The sequence below is a fragment of the Morone saxatilis genome, unplaced genomic scaffold (genome assembly GCF_004916995.1).
Source record: "Morone saxatilis isolate NCDOM2014 unplaced genomic scaffold, NCSU_SB_2.0 Contig2, whole genome shotgun sequence".
Lineage (NCBI taxonomy): Eukaryota > Metazoa > Chordata > Actinopteri > Moronidae > Morone > Morone saxatilis.
Genome location: NW_023339762.1, coordinates 13,138,439 through 13,152,685, shown reverse-complemented (window position 1 = coordinate 13,152,685; position 14,247 = coordinate 13,138,439). Strand labels below are relative to the sequence as shown.

Below are 14,247 nucleotides of genomic sequence, written 5' to 3'. Positions count from 1 at the left end.
CTCATCTGTGGAGAAAAGGGTTTATGACTTGAAAGATACCAACACAAATGAGGTGCACACAATTTTTGTCTGGTTCACTACTCCTTTTCTATAAAAATATAATATAATTTAAAAATATAGTTCTCCGAAATATGGAATCTAACTGATACGGGAAGGTCCTCCAGCTCTGGCGTCTTTGTGCTAACGATACCAGTTATTCAAGCTACTTTGATCTCAGATAATTTGACTACCATGTCTTAGTTAACAGTGAACAGCTGACACACTGCCAAAGCTTTGCCCGATGAACTTTTTTATTTGTGTTCTGCGTGTAAAAATACAAAGACTGCAATTACATTGTATTAGGTAAATAAGACTGTAAATATTCAGTTTAGAGGGCGAATGGAAACGGACTGAACCACACTGAACCAGTCATCCTGTACTGAACAGTTTATGACATATACATGTACTGTTGCAGCCTTAGCTCACACATATATCAACTCAAATAATCACATAAACCTCCCTCACTGAGCACTGTGACCTCCACCTCCATTTCATTCTACTACCCAGCTCCTAAATAAAGGTGGTATAATCTCCTGCAGGGTGTGATGAGAGGTCACAAGGTCATGGCAGTAAATGATAATAAAACAGTCGTGGCCATCTCTGTATAATCAGGTGGTGGTCTAAGTTGATATGGGTCACCGAAGCAGCGGACCAAGAAACCTCCCTGCAATATAATCCCCAATATACCTGACTATCTACCCTTCTACAGCCATTTGTCATTGCTGTACATGCACCAAACAGTACAAACATGTTCCCATACTGCACACACATTCACACCCTCGCCATACCTTTAACAGAGGCGATGACATTGCCCTCTCTCTGACATTCATTCCACACAGCTGCAAATCCCACGCACACACATACACATATGAAAAATAGACATACACACATGTGATAAGGTTAATCTTTACCTACCAGAACTCTAAGTCCATAAATCTCTATCCCCAGTGGATATAGCGTAATACCTACATTTATAAAAATTTGCACTCGGATTTAAAGATGGCACTGTGGTCACGTCCATAAACTGGAGCTGGGTGTGTGTGTGTACCTCCTGTTTTCAGGTCCAGTGCCACACGGTTCCGCTGGATCCAGAACTACTATGGAGAGCAGGATGAGTGGGCCCTGGATGACATCTACATCGGCCAGCAGTGTCCTCACATGTGCCACGGACATGGTTGGTGCGACCATGGACACTGCAGGTGAGCTTTTTATTCTTGTTCTTTATTACTTATTCATTCAAAATGGGCCCCCCTAAACATGTTTGACGTTGTGCATAACGTTTGTTTGATTCATATTAAAGCATAGATGTCTTGTCTTGTAGGTGTGATGATGGTTTCTCTGGAACAGACTGTCAGCCCTCCTCCCCGCTCTCCTCCAGTGTGCTCTCCGACTTTGAGTCTCAAGATGCAATGCTGGCCACATGGCAGGAAGTTATTGGGGGAGAGGTGGTCACCCCTGACTTGGGCTGTGGGGTGGTGTCATCTGGATCATCCCTGTACTTCAGCAAGGTAAAAGAACTGTAGAATTGCCCTCTTCAAAAGTGTTCATCATGGTCCACGTTTGTTTTGGTGTAAATCCAGAACCAGATTAAAAGTATTTTGTGTTATTAAAATGACTAATTTAGGGGATTGTGTAAACTTGGGGGAGGTATATTATGTATCTCTGATTACTTTCTAGTTTTACAGCTGACCTTTGACCTCTGAGGTACCTCTACCCTGAAAACATATACATTTTATGTAATCATGGCTCTGTAGAATACCTGATTCTAATGTTTCGGATCGAGGGTGCTGCACACATAGCTCTGAATGTTTTTGTTGCAGCTGTTACCAGAAAACAGCTTCTCCTATTTGTTATTACTTATTCCAGGGTTGACATATTTGTATTATATTATTATATATTATATGTATACTTTATGTGTGTGTTGCCGTCAGGCTGGGCTGAGGCAGCTGGTGAGCTGGGACCTGGACACTGAATGGGCAGAGTTTGTCCAGTTCTACCTGCGGGTGGGTGGAGACTGGGCAGAGTGTAACCAGGCCGACAGCAGGGAGGAAGGAGTGCTGTTGCAGTACAGCAATGATGGAGGCATCAGCTGGGGCCTCATTGCCGAGATGTACTTCACTGACTTCACTAAGCCTCGGTGAGAAACCTGGGGATGAAGAAAGAGGAGAATTTTATATTTATATATAATATTTCAGATCTTTATCAGTGCACCAGATCTGATTTTACTTTTCTTCTTTTTCCGTCTATTGGAAAAAAGTGTTAGATGCGTCTGTGACGATTAACCTGTCTCTTGTTCTGTTTTCAGCTTTGTCCACTATGAGCTTCCCTTGGCATCTAAGACACCCTCCACAAGGTTTCGTTGGTGGCAGCCTCTTCACTCTGGGGATGGATATGACCAGTGGGCAATTGATGATGTCATAATTTTGTCAGAAAGGGAGAAACACATCATCCCAATGGCCAATCCAACTCTACCACAGGTCAGGAATCTCAGTTTTTCTTTTAACTTGCCGTTTGTGCTCTGTGCAGCAGCTACAGCTTGTATGTTGAGATATTACTTCTTTTGTTATAATGGAAAGTGTCAGCCAAACTGAGATAGAACAACTATAAAATCTTGAATCTTTACGAAAGTGTATCCATTTATCTTATGAGAAATATCTTGCGCCGCAGACACTGGTACCTGTCTTAAACTCGCCTGTCTTCTATCTCTGCAGAACTTTTATGAGAAACCAGCATTCGACTACCCTCTAAACCAGATGAGTGTGTGGCTGATGCTGGGTAATGAAGGCATGGAGAGGGAAAGCAACAATAGCTTCTGTGCCCCAACGCCCTCAGCCATGGTGTTTGGGCGTTCTGATGGGGATAGGGTGGCTGTCACCAGGGACCTTGCCCTGCGCCATGGCTACACCCTTCAGTTTAAGGTAAAAACTTGAAATGCGGAAAGTATTGTAAAGGTGCATACAGTACTACTTAATCAAAATTAAATTGTTCCTTAATTATCTGTCCACTGTTTCCTGGACCAGTTGAACATAGGCTGTGAGTCAGAGTTCAGCGCGTCTGCCCCAGTCCTGCTGCAGTACTCCCATGATGCTGGTCGTACCTGGGCCTTGGTGAGGGAGGGCTGTTACCCAGGAACCCCAGGGGCAGGTGTCTGTGAGGGCAGTGGTCGGGAGCTTAGAGAGCCCACTGTATACAACACTGGAGACTATGAACAGTGGACCAGGGTCACTGTTGTCATACCACGCAATGTTGCAGCCAGGTAGTGATAGTAACAGGCATGCAATTTAATCTGCAAAGTTGTAATAGTGATTTTATTTTGTTGTTTTGATAGAATTTAACTTGCATAATTTGTCTACTGTAATTCTCTTTTTCCTCTTCCCCTACTTTTCCCAGCAAAACCAGGTTCCGTTGGTTCCAGGAGAGCAGCTTGTACAGAGATGCTCCACCTTTTGCCTTAGATGGGGTCTACATCTCTGAACCCTGTCCAAATCACTGTGGGGGACATGGAGATTGCATTTCTGGAGTCTGCTTCTGTGATATGGGATACACAGGTACATTGACAGATAGTAAAGGGAAGAGGATGAAACTGAAATAAATTTTATTTAAGATGATATTTTTCATGTATCTTTATTTTCTGTTTTTCCCATAGTGGAGCAGGATAGTTGCGTACCATCTGTAGCCAGTCCCACAGAGCTGACTGAGGGCTTTGAGGAGAAACTGAGCCCTCTCTGGCAGAGCCTAAGTGGGGGACAAATTGGAGGTGGTTGTGGCATCATCGGTGAGGGTAAAGCTCTTTACTTCAGTAGCCCTGGGAGGAGAGAAGCACGTACAGTTCCTCTAGATACCACCAACACACGGTCAGTAGACTCTCATCTGTAAGCACTGGAGACTAGTTAAATCTGTGACTGTTTGCTTAATGTAAAATTCAAATTTTGTTATTACTGTTTACATACAGGTTGGTCCAATTCTACATCCGAATTGGTAGCAAGAGTTTGGGGCCCACTTGCACCAGGCCACGATCCCGCAATGAAGGTAATTATCACATACTGTACTGAGGCCCTCTGCTGCATTCATGTGGCTGTTCCTTAACAGTGCAGTCCATAGAGAGGTGCTCCACGTCTGAACTGATCAGTTCACCACTGGCTTGTCTTCATCTGCTCCTTCTCACTCTTTGTCTTTGATCCTTGTGATCCAGCCACAGAAGGCTGTGTAGGTACAAATCTGGTCCTGGTCCTTATTGTCAGTGCTTTCCAATAGAGAATTAAAGTCTAGTATTGTCTCTTCTATTCTGTTCAGTCAGCAGATTGTGCATCTGACATAAAGCAGTGCTACAGGCTCAGTCTGATCATTTCTGCAACATCAGATAAAACACTACCAGCCTACTAAACTGCTTGTCTGTAATAATCAGGGCAGTTGCTTTTTACTTCCTGCTAAATTTACTCTTGTTGTATCTATGGAAAATTATTTCGCATCTAAAATTGCTATACACTCAGTTGTTTTTTTGTGTTTCTAGGTGTCATTGTCCAGTTTTCTACCAACAATGGTGTCCAGTGGCAGTTCCTGAGGGAGCTGGACTTTAGTTCCTTCCTGGAGCCCCAGGTGGTGACCATTGAGCTGCCACCTGCAGCCAAAACCTCCTACACAGTATTTCGGTGGTGGCAGCCACAGCAAGGTTAGATCATGATTAGGGTACAGAAAAGCACATAAAGTAATAAAGCAATATGTTTCCTATTTTTACTTCTTTCGCTCCGTCCTTGTAGGAAAACACTCTGCCCAGTGGGCTTTGGACGATGTCTTGATTGGTATGAACGACAGCTCCAGAACAGGTTTCCATGACAAGTTTGATGGCACAACCCCTCTGAGGCACAACTGGTACCGCATTCAGGGTGGGGAGGTGACTGTGGACTGTTTGTCTCTGGACACAGCACTTACTTTCAACTCTGAGGCCATTGATAGTGAGTCACACAAACACATTACCCTTCATAATCACATACATTTAGAGAAGATGGTGTTTGACTACAGGTTTGTCAGTTCTAGTTGTTTGCATGGGAAGGGAAGGAGTAACTCGCTGCTCCCTCAACAGTCACTGTCAAGTGGCCCATGAGTAAGAGCTGCAGTGTTCGTAGTGACTTAATGTAAAGCAAGATGTTACTGGAAAACAGCTGGACTACTCAGTTGACTTTGCATGATAAAAAAAGGTAAAACACAACAAACAATATATACCTACATGCATATGCACATCTAATATAACAGTGACACAAATATTCACATACACACATACTCAGCAAACCATATAAATGGCTGTACCGTGACATCACAGTATTACCCACACAACAGGCTGAAATTGAATCACCCATTTACTGTGGCACTGTGGGTCCTGCATTATTAATGAGAGCAAACCTGAATGAACATCGTGCCTGTTATTTATGCTTACATCAAGCTGTGAGCGGATTTACTTTGCGCAAATATTACATTACAACCGGGCCCATTCATTAGGTGTGCAAGAACAATTTGGCAATGCATCTATAAACATAAAGCTCCCGTGCCCCTGTGTGAACACATAAGGTACTGATTGCCAGACTCAATGGCTGTTCTCATATGAAACATGCACACATTTGATACATAACTCAGCAGTACCTATTATTTTCAAGGCTATTTTTGCATTTTTATTTGGACTTGTGTTTTGGGTTTACACTTTTTTCATTTCATGTGACATTGATGTGGAAATTTGGACGGTGATGGGGTTGTCTGTGCTCCACCTGGGCAGAAACATTGCACTTAAGGCAGGACCTTCCTTGACCTCATGTTTATGTTTTTGGTTGCTGTAATTTAAATGCTGTTTAAGTGCGCTTAAAGGGTAACTACACCTTCAAATCCTGCTAGAACTATTTTAAATTAAATGAGAAGTGAGGGATCAATGACTGTAGAAGGCATGAAGGTTGTTGTTTTTTTAGGTTCAACAACGGTTGAGGAGGGGCCAGAGAATTGGTCTTAACCAAAACTTTTATCTTGCTTTTGAAGAAAATATTGTTAAATCATTGTAACCGGATAAGATAAGATAAGATAAGATAAGATAAGATAAGATAAGATATTCCTTTAATAGTAGATAGTAGAATTATGTTAGGGTAAATACCAAAAAATGTCATATTGCTTTTTTCTTATGTCTGCAGAGAAGCCAAGATATGCAGAGAGCTGGGACTTCGAGGTGTCAGGGTCATCATTCCTACAATTTGAGCTCAGTATGGGCTGTAGTAAGTCCACTTCCTTTTCCCATGGTGTGCGACTCGAGTACTCCACAGACTGCGGTCATCACTGGTCTCTTATCACCCCAGAGTGTGTGCCCCCAGCCATCGGCTGTGCTGGTTATACTCAGAGTTCCATCTATACCTCGACCCAGTACAAACACTGGAGGAGGATCACTGTCTACCTGCCCAGTGCTGCTAAGTATGCATTTTTGAACTTTTATATCGAAAATTAGTAGACAGTATTGGCATATTATAAGTGCATAAACCCCTGTTATAACTTGCTGTTCAATCCTTCAGTTCCCCCAGAACTCGGTTCCGTTGGATCCAGACCCACTTCACCCCAGGGGCAGAGGGATGGGCTCTAGATAATGTGTTACTTGCTCCTGGCTGCCCGTGGATGTGCTCTGGTCATGGTCTGTGTGACAATGGACGCTGTATGTAAGTAAAACTGGCTTTCCTGCACAGCTGATTAATTTAATCCTTAGTATTTTTTACAATTGTTCTCTGCCTACATAAAATGTAACTTACCTTTACTTTTTCTCCTGTTCTCAAACAGGTGTGACAAGGGATATGGAGGAGCACACTGTGTGCCTTTGGCCCCCCTGCCATCTGTACTGAGAGAGGATTTTAATGAGAACCTGCAGCAGGAGACGTGGCCTGAGGTGTATGGAGCAGAACGGGGAACTCTGAGTGGAGAGCCTCTTAAATCTGGCACTGCCCTGATCTTCAAAGGGGTAGGGGTCTGAAACACCATGTAGAGAACATCCAGAGCAATAATAAAACATTAAATCACAAAGATACAGCTTGATATCTTTATAACTGATCTTTATTATCGTGACTGGTCTTAGCTGACAAACAGTGTAATCCATGTCTGTTTGTTTGCAGGATGGTCTGCGAATGATAGTGTCACGGGATCTTGACTGCACCAACACTCTCTACATCCAGTTCTCCTTCAAATTCATCACTAAAGGTAAAACATAAGGTTTTTTTCTCTCTTCATATAGCTGCTTTTTTGATTAATTATTTTTTCTCAAGATGTTATAATAGCTTATCTTGTCGGTTTTTCTAGGTGTTCCAGAACGTTCCCATTCAGTCCTGCTGCAGTACTCTGTGAACGGAGGAATCAGCTGGCTGATGTTAGATGAGTTTTACTTCCCAGCTTCCACAGACACTCTGTTCCTCCATCTGCCGCTGCCAGCCAGCGCTCAGACCAACGCCACCCGCTTCAGACTCTGGCAGCCTTACAACAGCGGTGAGTGCACACATTGTGTGGTTGCACACTAAAATTCACATAGCCTGTGATCTTCACATTTCTTGTCTGTTTCTTCTCAACATTTTCAACATGTCCATGCCTCCTAAACCTGTAAAAATCAGTGTGTAACAATTTCCACAATATCATGCCCTTTAGGTAAGAAAGAGGAGGTGTGGGTAATAGATGATCTCATCATTGATGGCAGCTCCTTACACAACCCACCAGTGGTGATAGACAGCTTTGAGGAAGGCCCCAATGAGTCCAACTGGCTGTTCTTCCCTGGAGGAAACACTGGCCTCTACTGCCCCTATCAGAAGACTGGACTGTAAGAAACATTTTTTTTTTTAGTAATGGCACATTGACGGCGTTTCTGTTTTTATATCATCTATGAGCCCAATGGTTATAAAACTTGCAAAAAGATGTTTTTACACTTGACTAAGCTTTGTGTGTGTGGGATTGATGCAGGGAGGAGGATGAGTCAGCCATGGTGTTTATCTCCAGTGAGCTTGGAGAGCACTCCATTACCACCAGGGACATTGACGTAAATGAGAACACTATCATCCAGTTTGAGGTACACAAACACAGCCTTGATTGCTTCTTTTCCAAAGCAATACTTACTCATTCAAGACATAAATCATGGCTCGTCATCTTTGCTGATGTTGTGTATATATATATATGTCTCTCCAGATTAATGTGGGTTGCACAGCTGAGAGCTCCTCCGCCCACCCAGTGCGCCTCGAGTTCTCACGGGACTTTGGTGCCACGTGGCACCTTTTGGTGCCCCTGTGCGCCGGTGCACCCCAACCCTCTTCACTGTGCTCCACAGAGCTCCATCCTGCCAGCATCTATTTCCCTGGTACAACTCAGGGGTGGAGGAGGGAAGTTATTCACTTTGGCAAGCTTCGCCTTTGCGGGTAAGCACGGGATAAAGAACTTTTGGGGAAACTTTTTATTGTTACAAGACAATATTTGTTTATGTCTGTCTCTCTCACTATAATCCTTGTGTTTCGACCTCCCTACAGTTCAGTGAGGTTCCGTTGGTATCAGGGTTTCTTTTCAACTGGCTCTGCTCCTCCAACATGGGCATTAGACAACATCTACATTGGCCCACAGTGTCAGGACATGTGTAATGGTCACGGGGCATGTGTTGGTGGCACCCACTGTGTGTGTGACCCCAGCTACTCTGGATCTGACTGCTCTGTGCCTGACACCCCCAACCCTGACTTCCTCAAGGAGGACTTTGAAGGTATAACAATATATAGATGCACACAAAAAGCCACCAGGAAGTACGCAGCCTAAAATACACAGAAAATGTATACGTGTGAGGAAATTTGATAGATTATGCATCCCAGTTTATGATATTTTACTAGAGTCTCCATCAGGCCATTAATGCTGATGTTTTTATTTGTATTTTTATAAAAGTATTAAAAAACATTATTTTGATTAGTGCTCAGTAAATAAAGGAACTTTTAGAACTTCAGTTTTCCTGTTTTGTTTTTGTAGTATGTGCTGGATTTATGATTGTGTGTTTACTGTTTTGTTGATGTATATGTTTGTGCTTGTGTACATTCTTGTGTCTCTAGGGGGAGCTGTGGATGCTGAGCGTTTCAGACTACTGAGCGGCGGTAAACCATCCAGGAAGTGTGGTATCATGTCGAGTGGGAACCACTTGTTCTTTAGCGAGGACGGCCTACGCATGTTGGTCACCAATGACATGGACCTATCAAATGCCAGGTAAAGCTACGGCCACACACACAAACAAAGGATAGCACTTACCAACTTCACACATATACATCATAAAAAAAATTTTGTTCTTGAATTTACAGTTTTCAGTGACAATCCTGTGTTAATGTCTGAATTCTGCAGGTTTGTTCAGTTCTTCCTACGTCTTGGCTGTGGTAAGGCGGCTCCAGATCCTCGCTCACAACCGGTTTTGCTGCAGTTCTCTGTGGACGGAGGTCTTACCTGGGGCCTGCTTCAAGAATTTCTCTTCAGCAACAGCAGTAATCAGGCTCGTCTGGTTGCCCTGGAGATCCCACTGCGTGCCCGCACGCAATCTACTCGCCTCCGCTGGTGGCAGCCCTCTGAGAACGGACACTTTTACAGCCCATGGGTCATTGACCAGGTAAGTGAGGATCAATCCATCCATCCATCCATCTATTAGTCTATAGTATTAATAATTTCCATTCAACCATTGAAACATCATGGCTGTTATCCATCCAAACTTCAATTTTGTTTATCCGTCTGACAAATCCCACATTTAGTTTCTCTTCCATTCTCACATTAACTATGCAAACATTTATTTCTCCCTAGGTGGTAGTAGGTGGCAGTGCCAGTGGATGGGGACCTTTGGAAGATGATTTCTCCTCAATTGATGGGCGCTCATGGCTCCTCCACCCTGGAGGAACCCGAATGCCTGTTTGTGGCTCTGATGGGCCTGCATTTGCATTCATAGAGAAGTCCAACACTCGCTATGCTGTTACCACTGACATCAGTTTGGGTCAAGATGCCTTCATCCAATTTGACTTTTCTGCTTCCTGCTCTGTCACCAACTCCTGCTACTGTAAGCATTAAGAACCGTGAATAAACTGTGATTGGTAGTCAATTCTGAATAGGGCTGCGTGTAACGATTTTTTTCATTATCAATTCATCTGCCTTTCTCCATTAACTGATTAATTGTTAAAATAGTCTTAAAATGCCTGCACAGCCCAAAGTGATCTATTCTGAAAGCTCCAAAGCCTAAACATGTTCATTTACAATTATACTGTATATGACAAAGCATCAAATTATCACAGTTGAGAAGCTGGAACCAACAAATTTGTGACATTTTTGCTTGAAAAATTATTAAATAAAATAAAAACCATTAATTAATTATTAAAATTGGAAAATGTTTTTGTTGATCAGCTAATCTATCACTCATTGCAGCTCTGTCTGCATTTTAACATTTTATAGTTGTTTCTCACTAAAACAGCCTGTAGTGAAATACGCTTCAACAAAGAGGTTAAAATAAGTTCAAATAAGTCCTAACGCTGACCGACTGTCAAGCTGTTGTTTATGCTCTTGAGCAGACATAATTGATTGACAGTTGTGTTTCTCTTCTTTTTCTGCAGCCGTAGAGTTGGAGTATTCTCTGGATCTAGGTCTGACCTGGCAGCCTGTGGTCAGAGACTGTCTGCCCACAAGCCCTGATTGCTCATCCTACACCCTGCAGAGGCTGCTGGTTTCTGACACTTATAACAAGTGGGGCCGTGTTACCCTGCCAATCCCATCATATGCCAGGTCAGCACTGCCCTGAACTTTACTCAGACACATGGACAAACTAGATCATAACATATCCTGATTCTGCAGTACACTGAGAGTACATTTTCTAAAAAATAAAGTCTGTAAGCGGCTGTGCTGCTACTTTGCAAACGCAGTTAGGCTACATTACAGACTGATACAAATAATAGTGTCATATAAGGATTTACAGTTAAATCCCTTGCTGTGTGATTTATTTTAACTTGAAACCTGTGAAATATATCTGTGACAGTAATTTATGTCTTCAGGTCTCCAGCCACAAGGTTCCGTTGGTTCCAGCAGGCTCCCTTTGACAAGCAGCAGACTTGGGCTCTGGATAATCTCTACATTGGAGATGGTTGCCCAGATATGTGCTCTGGACACGGGCGCTGCCAACAGAGCTCCTGTGTGTAAGTAACAGCAGCCCAACATTTTTACTATAAATGTCTGGAATGTCAGCCACAAGTAATGAGCAATAAGTTATAAAAGTAAAATACAAAGTTTTAATTCAAAATGCCTTATTATCTTAATTATTGTATAACTTCAAACTTTCATAATTTCATTTGTGTGCTTAAATAATGTTGAATATTACTATAACTTGATTATTTGTCTCTGACTCCACCATCCTACCCAGGTGTGACCCAGAGTGGGGAGGAGAATACTGTGATGAGCCTGTGGTTCCTCTGCCCTCCCAGCTGAAGGACAGCTTCAGTCGAGCTCCTTCGCTCAGCCACTGGCACATACTCACCGGTGGGAAACTCAGCACTGTGTGTGGAGCTGTGGCCTCTGGAGCTGCTCTGCACTTCAGTGGGGTAAATATACAGTCCTTCTTTTTGTCTTTTTTACTTTCTTACAATAAATGCTCCCCAACTAGGGATTTGTGGGGAGATAAATGCATTCATATTTTGAAACAGAGTTTACACACTCCCTCTGCTGATCAAATGGGGCAAAAAGATGATACAGAAATAGTTGAAAAAGAGAGACATCTAATAGTACTGGAAAGATGCTGCTTCAAGTATTAATCTGAATGCTATTGTTGAATAAAGTAAGTAGCTGTCAGCCTTTAAAGCCTAAGTTATCCCGAGGCATTTAGTGCAGTGCTGTAAATGGATACATATTGACAGGTTGATCTTGGATGGACACACTGCCAGAGAAACCTTTTCTAGCATTAATCTGTATAAAGATTAATTACTACTCTGTTTCAAGCAATATATTTAAACCTATGTCAGTTTTATTACGCTGGTTATTTTCCAGTAATGTTCTCTGTGTAACAGATCATGTTTGAGCCTGTTGGATATATTTTACAAGAATGATGATGCGACAGAGAGAGAAACAGGCATCCATCCAACAGAGCCTGTACTGACTAAGCCCCTGCTACATTTCTCTATGTGTCTTTTGCACAGAGTTGCAGCCGCCAACTTGTGACAGTTGACTTGAACCTGACCAACGCTGAGTTCATCCAGTTCTACTTCATGTACGGCTGCATGATTCCACCTAGCAACCGTAACCAGGGTGTGCTTCTGGAGTACAGTTTGAATGGAGGAATCAATTGGCACCTACTGACAGAGATCTTCTATGATCTTTACACCAAGCCTGGGTGAGTTGTTTTAACCGACGATACATGGACATAACTACTGAATGAAGAGTGAAGCAGAATGTCTCTGACTTTCTGCATGTATTTTTTTGTTTGTGTTCAGGTTTGTGAATGTGCTGCTGCCCCCTGCTGCCCGTCAGGAAGGAGTGCGTGTGCGCTGGTGGCAGCCACAACATGAGGGAGCAGACCACAGTGATTGGGCTCTGGATAACGTCCTCATCGCAGGCTCAGACCCACGAGCACAGATATCTGACACATTTGGAGGGGTGGCACTGCCCAATCATGAGAGAGCTCCTGCTGATGAGACCTCAGGAAGGATAGGGCAACTGAGCGAACAGGAGGAAACACCCATAGGTATTTCTGAATCAATGCCTCAATTAAACAATCTACAACAATTTCCTATTATTTTCATGCTAAACAGAGCCTCTTAGTCTTTTAAGTATCTAATTTTTGCTTCTCTTCACGTCTTTGTTCTTAGTGAGCGATCATTGGTTGTTCTCAGAGGACTGCTCAGTGCAGCGTTTCTGCAGCTCTCCTGATGGAGTGATGGTGTGTGGCAATGCTGATGGGAGAGAGGTGTATGCTGTCACACACGACATTATTCCTGACAAGGGCTGGGTCATGCAGTTCAAGGTAATTAATGAATCTATAATGACACATAGGTACAGAAACGTGCGATGTTGATGGTGTAACTATGATGAAATGATGTCGTCAATACCTGTGTGTCGATTTAGATTGCAGTAGGCTGCAGTGTACCAGAGCGTCATGCAGACCGGCAAGTTCATGTTCAGTATTCAGTGGACTTTGGAGTGACATGGAAGTACCTCGTGCCCCAGTGCCTGCCTGCTGACCCCCGCTGTGGAGGTCAGGTCTCCCAGCCGTCAGTCTTCTTCCCCACTGAAGGCTGGAAGAGGGCAGTCTATCCCCTCCCTGACAGCCTGGCTGACATGTGAGTCATCCTACCTGATATTTATCTTCACATGCTTTTGACATAACATACTTCTTCATATTTAATGGTACATCACGGCATGCTTCACTTGAATAATTGATACTGTAGATGAAATTATCATCATATAAATAATTGAAACCATTGTTATATAAATCATGAAATGGTGTGCATGTTGTTTGACTAACCTATGATGTCTTTTCGTCAGTGCTGTGAGGTTCAGGTTTTACCAGCAGCACTCAGACATTCAGTGGGGTGTGGAGAACTTTTACATTGGGCCAGCATGTGACGGCTACTGTGGGGGACATGGAGATTGTCTGGATCAGCGTTGTCTCTGTGACCCAGGATTCACTGGACCAAACTGCTACGCCAGCACTGCTCTAAAGGTAGAGTCTGCCTCTCACACAGTTAAAAAATACTTTTAGCCCAAAAGCAGAATAGAAACGATAAGTAGAATTTATCTGTCTGAGATGGTCCATCATTCACTCAAGTGTCTTTTTACTGTAGGCATCTCTGAAGGAGCGTTTTGACTGGGAGGGGGCAGCAGGCCCACAGTGGCAGGTGCTGGAGGGCGGTAGGCCTTGTACAGACTGCGGTGTGTTGGTAGAGGGGACAGCACTGTACTTTGGTGGGGCTGATGCCAGACAGGCTGTCACTGCTGATCTGGACCTCCGCGGTGCAAAGTTAGTACTCAGTTTCTGTCAACCACAGCAATTATTTATCTTTAAATATTGTACTACTCTAACTGTTTTTGTGGATAGGTTTGTGGAGTACTGGGCCAGGATTGGAAGTGAAGATAACATGACCATGTGCCACCGCCCAACTTGTCGTAAAGAAGGAGTGTTGCTGGACTACTCTACTGATGGAGGTGCACTAACAACATGCATGCATGCAGTGC

The 14,247-nt window shown here is 43.3% G+C and overlaps 1 protein-coding gene across 2 annotated transcripts in view; it reads left to right on the top strand.

Moving 5' to 3' along the window:
- reln (reelin) overlaps positions 1–14,247 on the top strand; it is an 88,342-nt gene that overhangs the window by 65,981 nt on the left and 8,114 nt on the right. For both annotated transcript variants that reach the window (XM_035665514.1, XM_035665513.1), the window contains exons 23-55: positions 1,101–1,238; positions 1,361–1,547; positions 1,971–2,176; positions 2,345–2,516; positions 2,751–2,957; positions 3,060–3,295; positions 3,430–3,587; positions 3,686–3,893; positions 3,992–4,068; positions 4,550–4,708; positions 4,797–4,991; positions 6,207–6,480; positions 6,579–6,719; positions 6,838–7,015; positions 7,167–7,251; positions 7,351–7,533; positions 7,690–7,858; positions 7,999–8,104; positions 8,221–8,447; positions 8,556–8,779; positions 9,117–9,267; positions 9,400–9,658; positions 9,847–10,096; positions 10,644–10,812; positions 11,079–11,219; positions 11,444–11,621; positions 12,213–12,406; positions 12,507–12,757; positions 12,882–13,036; positions 13,138–13,352; positions 13,558–13,735; positions 13,857–14,032; positions 14,111–14,217. In XM_035665514.1, coding sequence (XP_035521407.1) covers positions 1,101–1,238; positions 1,361–1,547; positions 1,971–2,176; positions 2,345–2,516; positions 2,751–2,957; positions 3,060–3,295; positions 3,430–3,587; positions 3,686–3,893; positions 3,992–4,068; positions 4,550–4,708; positions 4,797–4,991; positions 6,207–6,480; positions 6,579–6,719; positions 6,838–7,015; positions 7,167–7,251; positions 7,351–7,533; positions 7,690–7,858; positions 7,999–8,104; positions 8,221–8,447; positions 8,556–8,779; positions 9,117–9,267; positions 9,400–9,658; positions 9,847–10,096; positions 10,644–10,812; positions 11,079–11,219; positions 11,444–11,621; positions 12,213–12,406; positions 12,507–12,757; positions 12,882–13,036; positions 13,138–13,352; positions 13,558–13,735; positions 13,857–14,032; positions 14,111–14,217 — 5,954 coding nt within the window. The remainder of the gene's footprint in view (positions 1–1,100; positions 1,239–1,360; positions 1,548–1,970; positions 2,177–2,344; positions 2,517–2,750; positions 2,958–3,059; positions 3,296–3,429; positions 3,588–3,685; positions 3,894–3,991; positions 4,069–4,549; positions 4,709–4,796; positions 4,992–6,206; positions 6,481–6,578; positions 6,720–6,837; positions 7,016–7,166; positions 7,252–7,350; positions 7,534–7,689; positions 7,859–7,998; positions 8,105–8,220; positions 8,448–8,555; positions 8,780–9,116; positions 9,268–9,399; positions 9,659–9,846; positions 10,097–10,643; positions 10,813–11,078; positions 11,220–11,443; positions 11,622–12,212; positions 12,407–12,506; positions 12,758–12,881; positions 13,037–13,137; positions 13,353–13,557; positions 13,736–13,856; positions 14,033–14,110; positions 14,218–14,247) is intronic.